The 18,011-nt window shown below is 37.9% G+C and overlaps 1 protein-coding gene across 2 annotated transcripts in view; it reads right to left on the bottom strand.

The window, feature by feature from the left end:
* The window catches only part of ITGA8 (integrin subunit alpha 8), a 96,943-nt gene that overhangs the window by 45,684 nt on the left and 33,248 nt on the right, over positions 1–18,011 (bottom strand). For both annotated transcript variants that reach the window (XM_052694981.1, XM_052694980.1), the window contains exons 14-20: positions 7,268–7,313; positions 5,243–5,350; positions 3,715–3,770; positions 2,959–3,113; positions 1,757–1,894; positions 1,216–1,283; positions 180–327 (exon numbers count right to left, since the gene is read on the bottom strand). In XM_052694981.1, coding sequence (XP_052550941.1) covers positions 180–327; positions 1,216–1,283; positions 1,757–1,894; positions 2,959–3,113; positions 3,715–3,770; positions 5,243–5,350; positions 7,268–7,313 — 719 coding nt within the window. The remainder of the gene's footprint in view (positions 1–179; positions 328–1,215; positions 1,284–1,756; positions 1,895–2,958; positions 3,114–3,714; positions 3,771–5,242; positions 5,351–7,267; positions 7,314–18,011) is intronic.

Here is an 18,011-nt window from a genome sequence, read left to right as displayed (position 1 = left end):
GGTGTTTCATCTTTGCTTTTAAAAACAAACCGATCTCATAAGGAAACACAGTGTGTTTAGCACAGCTCAGCGGGACATGATTCTACATCAGACCTACTGTGAACACTGCCACATTTAACACTATAACTGCTTTTTTTTTTTAGCATATACATAAGATAAAATAATTGATTTTCATTTACCTTGCTGTTGCGTTCAACCCCAGTGTAATCTGCTTCAGGTGGAATCTTTATATGCAGCTCAGCTTCATAGGCTCCTTCCCCATCATTCCTTGGATTTATTATGAGCATGACACAGTTTTCTTCTCCAATTATTAGCTGATCTTTATCTCTGCGCAGAAAATATGACTTGTCAGAAGTTAAAACACACACAGTTATGATTTACAGCAGAAAGCCAATTTGCTCTCAGAGCATCTCTTCTGGAAAACATTCTGTGAGTACAGAGCAAAACTTTTTCATAACAAGTGACCCCTTTGAAAAGTATGCAAGCACCTGGGAATGAAAGAGTTCAAAGGAAAACACACATGAACAAACACTAAACTACAGAAGAACTTGGAAGTTAGTCATACACAGTTTCAGAGCCTGACTACTTTCTAACTAGAGACAAGTATCAAGTGGAAGCAACCACTTGCTACTAGGGTCCATCAGCATTTCTTTGTGGAGGGCAAAAAGCGATGTTAATTTCCATTTTCCCCTCATGCTTGTTGTACAATAAGCAAACAGAAGATCTCAAGACCTGTAATGGCACTATGACCTTTCCTTTCACAGCTGCCCACTGATTTTCATGGCACAGACAGATAACTGCCAGAGGTCTCCCACTTCTCCCGCTTGGCTTATTTCTCTCTCTGTAAGAGGAACTCTTGCCATGTTTTTATTTTTATTCTGAGATTCATTTATGTCATTTACTATACAGAGAGTTCAAGAGAATTGTGTCCCTATTTCAAACTCACTAACATATTGAAATCCACGTCTAACACTTGCAAGCTGCATTTTCTATGGTGGCCTTTAAATATTATGAACATGACCAACAAAGACATACTCTATAACTATGCATTTCCCCACTGTTGGTTTTCTAAGTGAATTAGATGTCCAAATTAAAATTTGGAAATTAGATAATGATAAGCAGGTACAGATACAACAAAACTGTGTTTCATTCTGCTGAAGCAGTTAGAAGATTCTGGATTTTTATATGTAGCTTTGCTTATTTTGCTTAACTTACGGCACAGCGGAAAGGTGCAAGTCAGGAATGCACAAGTTGTCCTCCCCACAGTCCACCAGAATATAAGCCTGTATGTCATTTAATAAAAAACAAACAAAAAGATATAATACAGTTAGTACAAGTTTCAAAGTCCAAATAACTTCATTAAATATCCCTAATTTATGTCTTAAATATTACTACCATTTTCCTCATGATTTAAACTTGTTCGCCCTTCTAAAAGTTCCTTTCAACATGAGTACTGCTCAAGACTGTCTAGACTGCAAACTGCATCTTTAGCAAAATAATATCTTTCAGGTCCTTTCCCACAGTAACTCAGCTCACATATTGTAAAATGCAATCAAAACTATGAACACACCAAAATTTTGGAAATGCTTTAAAGCTTTGCCTGGTTCTATATTTATCTTCAATTTACATTTTAAATTAATTAAATCCTTGTTGTGCAATCTCAGGGCCTGATACTTTTTAAAGGAAGATGACACACATAATATTCCTAAATATTTTCATGTTTATATACAGAATATGCTGCATGAAAAAATCATACCTGTTCTGTTACTGAGCTTCTCTGGTAGTAATTCAGTATTGGCTTCACCATCACGCTATCTTTGAAATGGGATTCATCCAAGCTATAATTCAAGTTTATATTGATGGGAGATAATTTATCTCTAAATTCTGTTTCATCCTGTGAGTGACAATCACATAATAAAAGAATAATTATTTCAGATGGGTATGATTTAATTTTGAAGATTATGGTCTTGTTTATTGAAGGTAAAAATACTCTTCTTTAAGAGGTGCTGGCCAAAATGTAGCTATTTATAATTTCATCATGAAAGCGTAATGACCTACCAGTGACTGGAATGCCCAGAACACATTGTCTCCATAGCTCCACATCTGGAAGAAGCTGGCTGAGCCGAGCAGACTCAATATATTTTTTCTTAACATTTGCCTAACATGAAGCTATTTGAAAGAGGCACACGGAACAAATTCCTGTCAGCTACCGCCCTCCTTTCATTCAGAATGGAGGGAAGGTATGTGGATTTGTGGAGGTAATATTGTTGGTTTATTCCACAACCAATGAATTAGTGACGATAAAACTCCCCACCTCTTTTGTCTAGATTCTGCCTTACACATGGCTGAGTCTTCTCCATTCCACCTCCCGCTACATTTCTAGATCCAGCCTTGGAATGTGCATGAGGTAATTCCAGCTGCAAGTGAGTAACCAATGACCCTTTCTTCTTCATTACTCAAGTGCCACAGTTTTAAGGGTTTTTTTTTTCATAAATATTTTAAAATATTCAAAATACACGAATTTTGGGCCAATACATTCCTTTAACATATCTGTTGGAACAGAACTGTCAAGGCATTTAATGAGTTTAGTTGGTTATTCCACTGTGAATACCATAAGAGAGAATAACCTTGTATTTTTGTATCAGGAGATGCATATATAATCAAAATTGCTGGAAGAGCATGAAATTAATATACGCAGAAAAACTGCACAATTCATCAAAGGAAGCCTTTCTTTTTTACTTTCAGTGACTGAAGGTGTATCAAATATTTTCATGGGAACTCTTGTTGAGGTAGAAGGATGGTCTGGACATTTAGGCCAATCCTTTCTTACCTCTCATTTGTGTAAATTTGGGATCTAGTACCAGTGTAAAATGTTCTTGCTATTCAAATGGCTCCCCTTCTTATTAGTCCCTGATGCTACTCAAACTATGATGACAGTCCAAAATATTTTAAACTTACTCTGAGATAAACAAGAAAGTCCTGGCAATAGAGCTTCTTCTGTTTTTCCATCACAATGGAGAAATAATGATGTGACTGATGGTAATCAAAGAAGAGAGTCCTTTTAACAGCTCCTTTCTGTTTCAATGAATCTAATTGCAATTCACCCTTCAGTGCTACAGGATACAAGCCAATTGAATGTTTATTTATCACGGAAAGAAAAAAAGCAAACAATTCATTATATATATTGTTAATAATCAACATTAATATTACAAATGACAAACAAAAGCTTCCAAGCAAAACTAGCACACGCCCAAGGTATCTGTCTGTTTAGGAGCACACTAGTTTTTGATTCAAAGTATAGAACAGGTATAGCTTCAATAAAACTGTACTTTATTTACATGCCATATATGCACTGTACAGGAATTCTGGTTCTTCGCTTTTTTGTTTTCTTTCCCTTTTTCTGCCTTTTTTTTTTTTTTTTCTCCGCCAAAATAGAGTATTCTCCAACTGGGTATGATCTTAGTTTTATCTGTAAAATGGCTTAAATGGAATAGAAATACTTCAAATGAACTGTAAAAGCTTTGTGCTTATGTGTGTGTGTGTGTGTGTGTGTATATATACGTGTGTGTGTGTGTGTGTGTGTGTGTGTGTTTTTAATTGTTATTTTCTTACCTCAGGAGGATTGCACTCCTATCACCTTTCAAGGCATAAGAGAAAAGTTCTGAAATTAAGTGGTCCAGAGAAAATCATAGGAATATATAAAAAAATTCTTACCTATCTCATCTGAAATACTTTGGCCTTCAAATGCCGCACAAACTCTTATGGTAAAACTAGGTATAAAAAGGAGGAATTGTTAGTAGAAAGGGAGCAACGTGGGAACCAACAATTCCAAAAACATACCTCCAAGTTCTCCTTTCCTTTTCTTAAAATCATGTTCACTATGATCTGTGCTAAGGCACCTAACCTATACTCTAAAACAGAATGTCTCCCTGGTTCCTCTAATACTCTGAATAACTTCACAGGAAAGATATGAAAAATTTGCTCTTTGTTACATTTGGTAACTCAGAAATAGCTATGTTTAAAACTCAGTAGAGAAAGAGTTATATCTGTTTCCAGAAGTTTGGGACAATTCCCTTATGACTGTGCATAAAAATGACTTCTTGTATATGCTTCCTCCATACTTCAGTTTTCCAAATTATATAACAGCAAAAATAATATTTTCCTAATACTAGAAAAGGTACAATAATCCACGTTCTTCATATTTTACACTTCCTGAAACTGATCTGGTGGGAGGTTCCCTTTCATTCTAATTCTGCAATATCAGTCAGTAGACACTTAAAACAAGTTGCACGGCTGGCTAAGAGATACAGAAATCTATCCCATGGGACTGAGGAATTCTTTGCCTATTGGAGTTTCCCTATTAATTATTTTCATATGTAGAATACAAGCTTGTATCAACTAAAGAGAAAAATTACAGCACAGAAAATAGCAGCTGATCTTCAGTCATTTAGTAATACAAACCAAATCTTCAAGGAATAATATTTTAGAATGAAGCAGACAAATTAAATTATGCCCCTACTAAAAGTCTTGCACATATGTACCAAACACCTTCCGACTTATTGTAAAACAAAAGTGAAAACTAATGAAAAAAAACTACAATTTAATGGAACATGACTTGCCTTTATTCCTTTTTTTTTTTTTTAAGCAATATCTTATGGCAAGAATACATTTTTAATTGAGATGCTTTTATTCACTTCTTTCATGAATAAAAAAAAAAAGAATTTATTTTTCTCCAAGTAAACTGTCTGTACATTTTATTTTGAAATCCTATCCCATATGTAGGAAAGAGTTCTTAAAAAGCCTCAAAAACTGAAGAGCTCTCTTTCTCCAACAGAAAATGGTGAGACCACCAGCTCTTTCACTGTCACTGTCGCACTTCCTCAACAAAGACGTGTGCTTTGTCAGAAGGATGCATCTGTGTTATCAGTCCTAGCTGTCTCACGTTTCGTTCATCCAGAGACTGAAAGTAAACCTGCAGCTTGATCCTACGAGACACTGAACCTCTCCCATGCAGGTGGAGACTCAATATATCAAGAATCAACTTTTACCCACTTTATTTAGAGAATCTGTGAAGTATTGGGAGGTATCAAAGACATTTGTTCTCTAAAGGGCTTTTTGTTGCACTAATAGCATATTCAAATATTTGTGCGTTCAATAAGAAGTTGCGTGAAAAGCTCGAAGTAGAAAATTATCTTAGAAAGAAGAGATGCTGAGGATGATTTTTGTCTAATCACAGACTTACCAGGCCACCAAGATCTGAGAGCCAGAGGGCTGACAAGTCTTGTTGTCTGGATTCACAATCATGGGGTTCAGAATGAGCAGAGCATTCACAGTCACAACCGGTCTGGCTCTGAGGGACAGAAACAAAGTTCACTGCATAAAGTAGGAGCACATAAGTACTAGATAAGCACTTAAGTGAGATGGTCACAAAGAATCTCTAAGTGTAGAGTTACTTGGAAAAAAATACTTTTATAATGCTGCTCCTACCCAAAATTCTCTTTGTTTTTTGGCAGAAACCATGACATTTCTTTACCAAGACATTTTCATAGTTCTTCACAAAAAAAGCACAGGTTAAGAGCAGACAATATCAGGGAAACAGTATGCTGCACTAACAGTAGACCTGTCCTGGGATATGGGCACATGAGAAACATTTCAGCACAGCGGGCTTTCACAAGGGACCAGAGCTGCTGTGTAGGAATTAGAGGAGTCCTTTGGCCGTTACTTTATAAACTGTCAGATTTGTGTTTCTCCATGAACACTGACATAAGCAGACTTGCTATCTCTGCCTTAGATACTTCAAAAAAAAAATGAAGATGATGTGTTTAAAATAGAAGTCATTCTAGAATTATCTGAAGCCAATAATGAAGTAAACTGTCTGACACAGAATCACGTCTTAAGACAACTGACTTTGTAAACCACGAATAATCAGCACAGAAAATTCTGCTGAGTATGTGAGTAGATGGTTGTGGTGATGGAAAACAACCCCCTGAAAAACAAGCTGCTATGAGTAATCAGCTCATCTGCTATTGAGAGCAATTCAAAAGAGAAATAAAAACAAAATTCTGTTGTTTTTTTTTTTTGGTTTGTTTGTTTTAAGACAGTAATACCATTTTACAGTAACTTACATAATTTTGGCAAAAATAGCTTACAACAGTTACTTTCCTCATATTTTAATCCACAGTTGAGTTTTCAGAATCTTTTTGCACTGCTTTAGCAAGGCACTCAAAAATAAAATTACTGCCTACATTCCTGTGCAAAAGGGAAAATGCTTTTTTTCAAGCAAATTTCCATTAATAAAACTATTTCTCCAATATGACAAGTTATGCATCTGATACACTCTGTCCAAGAAACAAAGATTGAAGGCTTCTTGCTTGCTATTGGCTTTCTTAAATAAAATACATTTTTTATTGCTGCCTAAAGTGCACATTGGATGTAATTCCCTACTTCAAATCCTGTGCTGTTCAACCTAAGCTATTGCAAAATGATGCACTGCGAAACATTTGCATGATTCCAAAATATAGAAGTAGGAAAACCAGGTTTTCTCACTGTGTTGGTACTGAGAGTCAAAATAAGTTAACAAACTCGTGGTTTACAAAATTCTTCAGCTTTGACAAATACTCATCTGGGAAACAGAACAACAGGTTCTGTTGGGAACAAAGAGAAGACAGGGAAGAATCAGGAAATACAACCACACTGCTGCAGTAATGGATGGTGAATGTTTAAATGCAAAAAACTGTCTGCATGTGTAGCAGCAAATTTTCATTTTTTGATTTGGTAGCTATACTTTATACTCATGCTCAGACAGTACATTTACTGAAAACCAGAAATCAGCAACAACTCTGGAAATTTGCAGAGTGGGATCTCGTACATCTTTTCTAAACTGAGGTTAAAGCAGCATCTTTATTTCTATTAAATCATTTCTTAATGTTTATAAGCTCCAAAGAGGCAAGAGTCACCAGAAAATCCGGATTGCTTACTACTACCATTCTCCAGAAAAGATATGAATTTTCAGTGTCGTCCCTTATAAACTTCTCTTTTATGTAGTGAGGGCTTCTGACTATATAGGACTGTGTGTGAGGTTGCTTTAAAGTACACTATTTTCTCCTGTTGTAAATCAACAGCATTTGCTGCTTATAAGCTGTTTCATTTATCATCCGTAATCAGCACCTTTTACACATTGCAGCAGAGAAACCCAGAAATGTGATATTTGTTTATAGACCTCCCACTAAAGCTGTAAAATTAAAAATGCTTTGTATTTATCACATACCTGTAAACAACTGCTTTTCCAGCTCCAAACGCACCTACAATTAAATCTGGAAAAAGAAAACAGCTTCAGAAAAACTACATAAAAGGCTCAGGCACATTTTTTTTCCAGCCTAAATTAGACTACTTACATTTAGAATCACAGAATCACAGTAACATGAAACAAATGTGAAACTCCTACTTTCTGAGCCTTTTCTTTTTCAACACTGTATCTGAAAGAAAATGTTTCAATGTTGGCAGAGACCAACACATAAATATCTTTGTTGCATCCAGAATTAGTCTGTCTAAGACAGGGTCAGCTTGTAATAAAGAGGAAAAAGGATGCCACCAGCACCAATACATGTTATTCCAAACCATCAGTTACCTGTGACACAAAGAGATGCAAACCCACTTTGTGGTCACCCTCATGCAGTTCACATTTAAAATTTTTGGTGTTTCTTCTTGACAATCCCCCAAATCCTCCTTTGTCATTTGTTCATTAATTTGGGCGTTACATATATGGGACCACAAATATACTGTGTAGATCTGAGGACAGCTGATTTCATAGTCACTAATGTTTGCAGCATTGTAAGAGGATGTGCTAAGGCTCATAACCAGCTATCAGTTGATTGTGATCTTTTTCCCCACAAGTCACCATTTGGAACAAACAAGTTCAATAACACAAGCACTACACTGGGCCTTGGGCACATCTTTGTTACTGAGTATGAGCCTGGGTTAAAATCCTACAGGCTCAAGTATTTCCTCTGTCTGGAGCCCCCATATAGGGCTCTCTGGAGTGATCCAGACTGGCTAGCTGGAAAGATCTTCAGCTTTGACTGGAGAAAAGCCAGAGCCAACCAGTGGGGAATAAAGGATCAGCTTTTTTCTGCTGCCTCTAGCTGAAATCAAGGAAGGGAAAGATCTTTGTTTCCTTTTCAGTCCTCCTAGTGAAGTGTCCAGCTGGGCATCCCTTTCACTCTACTGTTTATGATTTGATTTACAAATGTACAGTTCAGTAGACAAAGTCTCACAATGGATCTTGCAGAGGAACAGATTGGCAATCTAAACTTATCTGAACAAATCCATTAAAGAAGTAGTCAGGGTCAAAAAACAAACCTTTGTTTGCTTGCTGTTTCCACAGGTTGTGCACTGGTTTGCTTAAGAGTCTCTGAAATCATGGAGCAACTACAAAGCCCTGATGCCAATTAGCATAGTGGATCTGGGCCGGCCTGAATGTTCTCCAGGGCTGTCTGCCTTTCAGATGGTCAGGATTTAACAAGTTTAAACAAGGACATCATATGGGCAACAGCCTGTCCTTCAACAGAATCCACTGACTAACGTCAGTCCAACGGGTCTGATCCTCTTTTTGTGCAACACTTACATTTTTCTGCTTCCACTGGCCTTACAAAATATGCTTCAGGGTCAGGAACGTTTAAAATAGCAGTGTTGTTTCTATCTCCTTTCTGAGACATTTATGAGTCCTCTTCACTAGTAGCTTTTATAGAGAACTTACACAGAGTCCCAAAATCTGAAGATACTTTCCCCTTAAATAAACAACTGATTGAGATATAACTACAAAAGCTACACAGCGCAAATGGCAGAAATTTCCCTGACAGCTCCATGTTAGCAGTATGCAGAGTAACCAAAAATTATTTAATACTGTTTTTGGAAAGAGAAAAAGAAAAAAAAAGGAAAAAGGAAAAAGGAAAAAAATCCAATACTATGAACGGTACTGTGAACAGGAAGGGAAGAAGGAGGGACTTTACACTGTATCTGCCATTTCCAGTTGTTGGACCTTCATCAATAATGCAACTTAATGTAGGATATTTAGTCCAGCATGGACTCAAAAGGATTCAGTGCTGTGCTATGGCAGAGACAAAACAGGCAGATATCCATGATTTATCTAGATTCGGGACTTGTAATCATTTCATAATGTGATCTTTCATTAAAATGTAAACCACTCCAACCCAACTGTGACACCATTACCACTGAGGTCCTTACCACAGGCACAAGGTAAAGCTTGAAAACACTCCTTGTGTGAGTCAAATTTACCAACCTGTAGCCTGTTTGAACCTGAAGATAGAAAGAATGACCCTGTGAGACTGCCTTCTTTGTGACAGAAGCCAGCTTATTTAACAACAGAAATTCATGTGTTTAGAGAGACGCCCCAGCCACCAAAACCTACCTTCCTGCACTGCCACCTTAGTCAGGCTCATGCCTGAGTGCTTCTCATTCTGCCCTGCCAGCAAGTAGGCTGGAGTGCAGAAAGAGCCACAAGTAGACACGGCCAGGATAATTGATCCAAACCTACCACTGGGATAATCTGTATTATACGGCATCATGTTCAACAGTAACACTGGGAAGAGTTGGCCAAGGGAGCTGCCATTGGTTGAGGACTGGCTCAGCACTGGTGAGCAATTGCAATGCACATTGCTTTTTGGTCACAGGACTTTTTCTTCCCATTTTCCCCCCCTTCACTTTTCTTGTAAAACTGTCTTTGTCTCAATCCATGGGTTTTCTAACTTCTGCCTTTCCAATTCTCTTCCCCTGATAGCTAGACTGGGGACAATTAGCCACAAAAGCACGAAATTACTGAGAAGGAATAATGTATTTAAAAGCAAATATGCAAAGAATAAACCATGCCTCATTTCTAGTAGTGACATATATGCTCTAACATAAGGACCAAATCATTATGTATTCAAGCAGAGGATTTACTGTAAGATCCATTAGGGTTATGCTTTGCTTTTACTTGTTCTAGTTTTATTCTTCTTTCTTTGCCTTAAGGGGTCAACTCCTATAACTACCACTAGGAAAAAAAAAAAAAAAAAGATTGATACAAATCCATGAGATTTGAATGCACATCAAGTTAGGGCACTCAAACACAGAAGTTATGAATTTGTTTTGTGTTCTGCAAAAAAAAAAAAAAAAAAAAAAAAAACAAACCAAAAACATTATAAATCATTTATATGAAAAGAAATGCATGTCTAAATTATCTGAAGTTTGGCAACTTTCCCCTCCTAAAAATAGAGGGAAGTTGTTTTTATTCATTGCCTGCTAATGCTGTGCATGCAAGGTCAATGATACAAAGGTCTCTAACTGGAGAATAAGGGTTTAAGAAGGAATTTGGAATTACATAGCAAAAAAACAACAACAACAAAAAACAAAAAACAAAACAAAACAAAAACACACAACAAAAAAAACAGCTTAACTAACTGCAATCCTTCCAAACAGAGGCCTGAAGAAAAACATATGAACATCTCTGACTGCATCTTTGCATTTGTGAGGGTTTTTTTTCAAGTCCTGAATGAAATGCATATAAATAAACAGAGAGAAGGATCTGACACACCAAATCTCCCTCACTCCTTCACTATGTCATGTTTTCAAGAGGACGAGGTACCTTTGAGGTTTAAGTAAATGGCTCTGGGGCCCATAACCACTATGCCCAATAGCTGAGGAAAAAGGTATTGAGTGACCATACAGCAATTTTCAACTTGCAACACAATGACACAACGTGAGGGTCGTATGCAAAGAAAATCTCCTGTGGATGCTACTAAAATCCCAACTGGCAGAGTTTGCAGAACTTAATCCTCAGACAAGAGTCTTTGACATGCGCTTAACTGAACTCTAGGAGCACTGAGTGATCCTAGTGTTTATTTCAAATTTTGGTTTGCTCTAAAGAAAAGGCTTCCAGGATCTTATCTGGTGAAAAATAAGCCATCTTCTGAAATAAAACTATCATAGACAGCTAAGGAAAAAACATTCACAGACAGCACTGGAGGCACACTGAGTTTTGTAAGCTCATCTCTTCACCTACACCTTCTATGTGGCGGTGCTAAAGGGCATAATGCTGACTGAACCTTCAGCCAGCCAAAGAGAATAAGTAGATCAACAAAATTCTACCCCCAGTTATTCACTTCAGCAAATTCTTTGATCCCCTGCCATTTTTAAAGGCTATCTCCATTCCCTGTGAGAGATGCATCCCCAGGGAGCTGAGGCAGGGAGGATCATGGGGTGTGCTGACACTTCATGCTCACTCAGCCAGCCCAGCAACCCGAGAAGAAATGGCCACAGCCTGGTATGCCATTGCTCCTTGTGGGGAGACAGAGGCCAAGAACAACAGCCAGAGAAGAACTATAGAATCTGCACACAATTCATTTATGAGAGACCCAGAAACTAAATAACAGACAGATGAGTCACCTCTCCAGCACAACCCTATCAGGATACAGCCATGAGTGTTTACTTTACGGGCTCTGAACGGTTTGCTGACAGTGTTAAACAGCACAGTGTGCAGTTTGTGAGCTTAATTATGGAGTAGAAGTAGTAACTAGAAAATAATTAGAATTCTGAATAGAGGTACTACGGGAAGTTTCATAAAAGACCAAGAAATCTGTGTAACTGGAAATCTTGTTAAATACTGTTGTGAGTCTTTCTTGTTCCCTTAGTTAATTAGGGCCAGGAAGGTCCACTATCAGATTCCTCCTCTTTCTGCTTTCTAGGATTTTAGTGATCACTGACCTCCCAAACCTCAGCAGAATGGAATAAAATTTCCTTTAAATGGCCATTACTACATTCCTTTAAATTGACCATAATGAAAGACACAGTGTTAACCATTCAGTCAACCTTTACTCAAGGATTTTAACTGAATACTATATGCAACCATCACTCAAACCATAATCACTATCTTCTATGATAGAAGAATGATTCTCAACTGCCTTGATCCTTCCTTTTCAACCATTCTGTTAGCAGATTTGTTAAGGATAACAGGCATTGGAAAAGGATGCCCAGAGAGGTCGTGGCTGCCTCATCCCTGGAGACACTCAAGATCAAGCTGCATGGGGCTCTGAGCAATCTTACCTAGTTTTAGGAGTCTCTGTTCATTGCAGAGGATATGGACTTGATGACCCTTAGAGGTCTCCTCCAACTCAAATGATTCTATTATTCTGCCATTCAAAAGCTAATTCAGTGCTCCTCTTTTTGTCTGGATGAGACCTGAGACCCTTCATAATACAACGTTGTTATCCACTCCATCATACCAATAACAAATCCAAAAAGAGGCAGTTACCATTCTACCAGGTCAGTAAATGCCCACTTACTGGATTAACTGCTTCATTGTTATAATCTGTTGTACATAATACTAATTTAATTTCCTTAAATGTCTCAAAGAACTTTAGAAAATCATCTCTATAAATTACATAGATAATGTGTTCAGTTTTTAATTGTAAAATTAGCATATTTTCAGGAGATTCTTGGCTTGTCATGACATTTTTGATTGTTTATTCATGTGCAAACAAAATTAGCTGGTATTTCTACCAGCTGCATCTGCTGGCAGAAGCCATGCCCTTGTTCTGGCTCCTGCTCAGCAGTCCCCTCTTACCAGAACAGATGAAACTTTTCATTGATTTGTCTTCAACAAATCTCCTGGACTAGTTTCATAATTTAATCACACTAGATTACAATTCTGTGCTGCTGTTGGCACACTGCCTATTGTTGCCAAAAAATATGAATGCTGAAGAACTCTCTTTGCCTCTCAGAAACTGGAGTGTTTTCTTCCCACTCTGAGTTAATGTACTCAGCAGATGGAGCTGTTAAATACCCCTATTTAAATAAGATTAGACTGGATTACTGAAGTTCTTAGGAAATTTTGTGTGATTATCAAATTTGTTTCTTCCTTAAAATGCTTCTGGCGTAATTTGTTTATATAAAACATGCGCTGTTCTTAAGATAATAAGTCAGCCCAAAATAGTAAGGCCTGAAGAAACCTTTATTTCCCTGGCCAGCAAGGGCTTGAATAAAAAGAATGACCAAAAGAAAAGGCTAGACTGGGTTTGTATAAAACTGGGATATCTTGAGGCTGAAGTTTATGCAGCACTTACCCCAGGAGAATCTCAAAGTTAACAGAGAAGACTTTATACAAGTGTCTAAGCAGGCAGGGAGCAGAAACAAAGTGCAGAATTTGTCTGAGCAATTAAGTAATTAACTATTAACAACTTCTGAATAGTGAATTCACAAAGAGCACTGCTCAGAATCCACCCACATGGTTAAAAGAAACTGGTTAAATAATTCTGGCTCACAAACACATTTGAAGAAACCACAGTCTGCTGGAGGATATGCCACAAGAAGAAAGCAAGCGTAATGAGTTGAGTAAGTTTCTCATTATAAATGATTTACTTAGCTATAATCAGCCACCAAATGACTGAGCTGAAATATGAGGGTGGAAACCTTACAGCCTCCAAAAGCTGAGCCCTGCAGAGATAGATGAACCAGCTGGAAGCACAGCACCAGCACCTAGATAATTACGGATCCAAGTGCTCAGCGGGACCAGTTCTGAACTGAAGCCCAGAAGGAAAAAGAAACAAATTTCTTTCCCATTAAACAAATTTACGGGTTTATTTTGCTCCTTTCAAGATTGAGCTATGCTATTAGAAAAAGATAGATGAAATGATAAGTAAAATTAACCAGAAAACAAAAGCCTAAGCTAAGACCTCAGTCCCTGCTCCAAGCCTTGATGACACAAGCAACGCTCAGAATGGAGCAAAAAGGCCCTAAAAGTCCCAGATTTAGCTGGAAAGGGAGTAGAAGCTGTGGAGAAAGTTATCATTAAGCTGTTCAAATGCTCTAGCATAGAGGACAGTCAAGAAGGGTGAGCTTAGGACAGGACTGCAGAAGAGCCTGGGCAAAGCTTGAAGAACTGCTGTTCAACAAAACAATATACCTACTGAATTCACATTTCGTCTCTTCACCTGGAAGTACAGCACTGTGTCTCAGAGCACCACCTTATTAGATGCAACATGCAATCAAAAATGGAAAAAGAATAAAGGAATCTAAAGGGCAAATGAAAGTCCCCCCACAGATGTTAAAAGCATGACAGGAAGGAATGGATAAATACTCTAGTTATATTAATTGACTGTAACATTTGCCTAATTCTTACATGAAAACAAAAAGAGGAGCATCCATCCATTCATTGTCATCATTACCATTGTCTGGTACTGGAATTCTTCTTCTAGGTGAGGAACTGCCCACAAATTCGTACAATCCAGGGCAGTGGTCAGGGATGGCCTGGGGAATAACCTGGGTCAAGGATCCTTCTGAAAAGGCAGTCTGAATATGGCCACCTTATTTCAGGGGCAGCAGGGTTTCATCAGGTCATGGTGAACTGAGCTGTGCCGTGCAGCTTCACAGCCGGACATCAGATTTTGGCTCACTTTATTTTCTTGCGTACACACCATTATTGATATCAATGGAAAAAAATTGAAAATATTTTTTTCAAGTAATAATTTCAATTTCTTCTTGATAGAAAAAATAAAGCTTTTTTGATCTTAGCAAAGTTGGAAAACCAAATCAATGATAAAATCTTTATCAGAAACAATGCATCAGGCCAGAGACAAGTTGCACTTTAAACACTGCTATTAGTTGCTCTTATTTAAAAATGCATGGAAAAAAAGGCAGCAGTATTGGCAAGACTGAACCATCCACTAGTACAGCAGGACTGGAGGGCCATTTGCCACTGCAAAAGGAACAAATAAGTAATTTAAGGTTCCTTCTCAGGATTAAAAAGACATAGTTGAGGGAAGGAATATGACAGTGGTCTGTAAAACAAGTGGGGTACAGGAGAATTGCTCACTGCCTCTACAGCACAAAAACTGCTGCACATCCTAAGAAACTCTCAAGGGCAATGTTCGACTTGAATGCAATGCAGTGAAAGCAATTACTTCTTCACAAAACACATGGTTAGTCTGCATGGCCCCTTGCCACAGGCTGCAATTACCCTGGGTAGTCAATTTCTTGATAGAAAAGTCTGTAAAGGGCTAAATGCAAGGACAGAACTTCAGACTTGGACACCTTGCTTCTCCAGATGGTTAGAGCTGGGTGAATATTCGGGAAATATCACAACAACTTTACAATTTCCTGGATATCCTAGCTGTTGGCCACTGCAGGAGACAGGCTACAGTGCCAGACAGATCTGCAATACAGATCTGTACCAGTAGGTTCCTGATTAGTCTTCTCTCATATTTGTTATGCAACTTCCCAGTTCACTCTCTTTACTCTAGAGGTCCTGGGGATCAAGGGGGTCTTCCTCTGCCTTTCCTAGGTAAGACCAGGAGCTGGTTGGTCTCTCACCCTGTGCTGGCCAGGAGCTACAGAAAAAGGAGGAAGGAGAAACCACACATCCATTCACAGAAAAGCTGGAGAATTTGAACTTCCCTGAGTATTAGGCAGCTTTCATAAACTTTTTCTTCTTCTTTGCTCCTGAGTTTATACAGGCATTTGGATAAGGAGCAAAAGATATAAATTCCTGTATCAAATGAGATGGGCTGCTCTTTCCCAGAAAGCAAATAGGTAGATCTCTGTCTGACCTGAACCTCTAGCAAAAACTAGATTTAATCTCTGTGCAAGAGAAAAAAAAGACTTGATTCATCCTCACTTTTCAGAAACAATATTCCCCAACTTGTAATTCCTTCTCTAACTGCACCATCTAGCAGAGCATTACCCATCTCTCAGCCCCTCATTTCTTAGTAGGGATGTGCCTGCCTTGCAATGTTAGGTAAAAGGGCTTGAGAAAATTGTACAAGCACAGCTATAGTTACAAGTCCTCACAAACTGGTGCCTGAAATCCTGAATTGCTTGCAAGCCTTTTTGAGCTGGTCTTCATACGACACTTTGGCCTCAGCCATGGAAGAGAATTGCTGGGAGACTCTCACCTTAGGCTGTGGCAATACATGATTATGCCAGCAGCCAGACATTACAGCTGGCTCTCATTTCCCAGTCTCCAGAGTAATGAACTTCTGAGAGTGAAGTTTTATTACTTTTTTCTTTCTATAAAACGGTTAGCTTTACAATATAGTCATTAAAAAGCCTAAATGAAAAAAAAAAAAAAAAAAAAGAAAAAAAAAGAAAAAAAAAAGGTCTTTTTCTGATCTTTCACAACCCTCCTTGAATCACAGCCATGGTCATTAGTTTGGGAAACACTGAATTATAAGCTAGTTTTCTAGACTTTCCAGAGTCAGCAATTGCTCTGACTCTCAGCTGACACCTAAAATAAAACTTCCTTCCTATTCCTTCGAAGTTCTGTCCCTTTTTTCCTCTTTGTACAAGGGCTGCCCTTAGGACTTCCGCCAGGAGGAGGAGAAGAAAAGCTCTCTGACATAAGAAGGATTACTTGCTTCACTGCCTAGCATGTTTGTCCTGGACTTGCATTTCCCCATATGATTTCCTTTCTTTCTTTCTTTTACCCACAGGAAAGTATTCTATTCTTGTGCTAATACTGTGCCACAGTTCTGCTGTTTATACAGCTCTATTTTGGTGCTTCAAATCTGTGATTTAAGGAAGAAGTGGTCAACTAACAGTAAGGTTTTTTATTTAGGTGTTGTTTTCTGAGAGACTCTCACCAGTGCTCTGGACCGCCCATCCAGCTTCTCAGATGAGAAACAGAGAGAAAAGCTAGTTACAACCAATGCAGATTTTTTTCTAAAACAAACAATATGTGTAATAAACCCAAACCATCTAACACATAGTAAGCTAATACCATAATGTGAAATAGCAGGATGCATGGCTCAGCCAATGATGACAAGAAGGAAAAATCCACTAAATCGCACAACTGAACTAAGTATGCCAGTTCCTTCGTGTAAATTTTAAAAGAGTGAGGCCCATCACCCAAACTTTTCATTAATTAGCTTAAAAGGTGCCCCACAAATTGTGATTTTTACACTAGGTAGACTTCTTGGATCCCAGTGTGACCTGAAAGAATCTTTCCTTTCATTCTCTCTATCTTCCCAATCTTAGAAATGTCAGGAATGCAATATCCTGTTTTCTTTGGTTTTGCTGGGGGCCTTGTGTGTGGCTTTAGAAAATGTTTAAATGCTGAAACTTTAATAAAGAACTCTCTGTCCAAAAGAGCCTCGTTAGTCATGGACAGTGAAAGCCTCTTAATAGCACCATCAACAACATATAAACAAAAAGTCAGAACAATGTTTAAAAGCCCTTTCTTTTGTCAAATGCTTAAAGGTCCTCTCTCTTCAATCTTGTGATAGCCTCACTTTATTACTTTGCAGCCAGCTTTTCTGTTTGGTAAGACTGTAATTGCTGTTGTAGACCTCCCTTTCCAGCAATTTTCTTCTCTCTTTTGAAAAAAACCTCTTTCAAGTTTTTTACAATTATCACGAAAAGGCAAAAGGCTGTTCTGTTTCTTTGAAAATCACAATTTTCCCTTCATAAACAGCACAGCTTTTAAGAACATTAGCCTTGAAACAACCCAAACTAACAAAAGTGATTTCTCAGTGAGTTGGGTAATAAAGACATAGCATTCCACTGTAGATGCAGACATTTCACAATGACAAAGTATGTTTTATTGCACTCTTGCTAGGCTTCTGAATTATAATGTAAAGAAATAAATTTGCTTCCAGAGGAGACAGTGAAAGTAAATATCTTCAACATCCACTCTACTTGTGATGCTAGGAATAGTGCTCTTAAGAAATAACACCTCTTGCCTAGCAAAACGCAGCTGATGCCATCAAACTGACAAATTTGAATGCATGTCAGGTAAGCTAATAAGGAAGAATCAAAGATAATATGAAAAGGAAGAGTCAGTATAGCAGAATGAAAACAAACAAACGAGCATAGAGAGGCCCAAACAAAATATCTGCCTTAAAGCAGTATCATTACATTCTTGTTTTTTTGCAATTAGATCAAAGCCATTAAGAACCCATGTACAGCCTAGCATCTCTTCAGACAGCAAAAAACAACAACCCAGTAACATAACCAAGGCAATCACT

This window comes from Tympanuchus pallidicinctus, unplaced genomic scaffold (assembly GCF_026119805.1).
Source record: "Tympanuchus pallidicinctus isolate F22 unplaced genomic scaffold, pur_lepc_1.0 scaffold3, whole genome shotgun sequence".
Lineage (NCBI taxonomy): Eukaryota > Metazoa > Chordata > Aves > Galliformes > Phasianidae > Tympanuchus > Tympanuchus pallidicinctus.
This window is presented reverse-complemented; position numbering and strand designations above follow the sequence as displayed.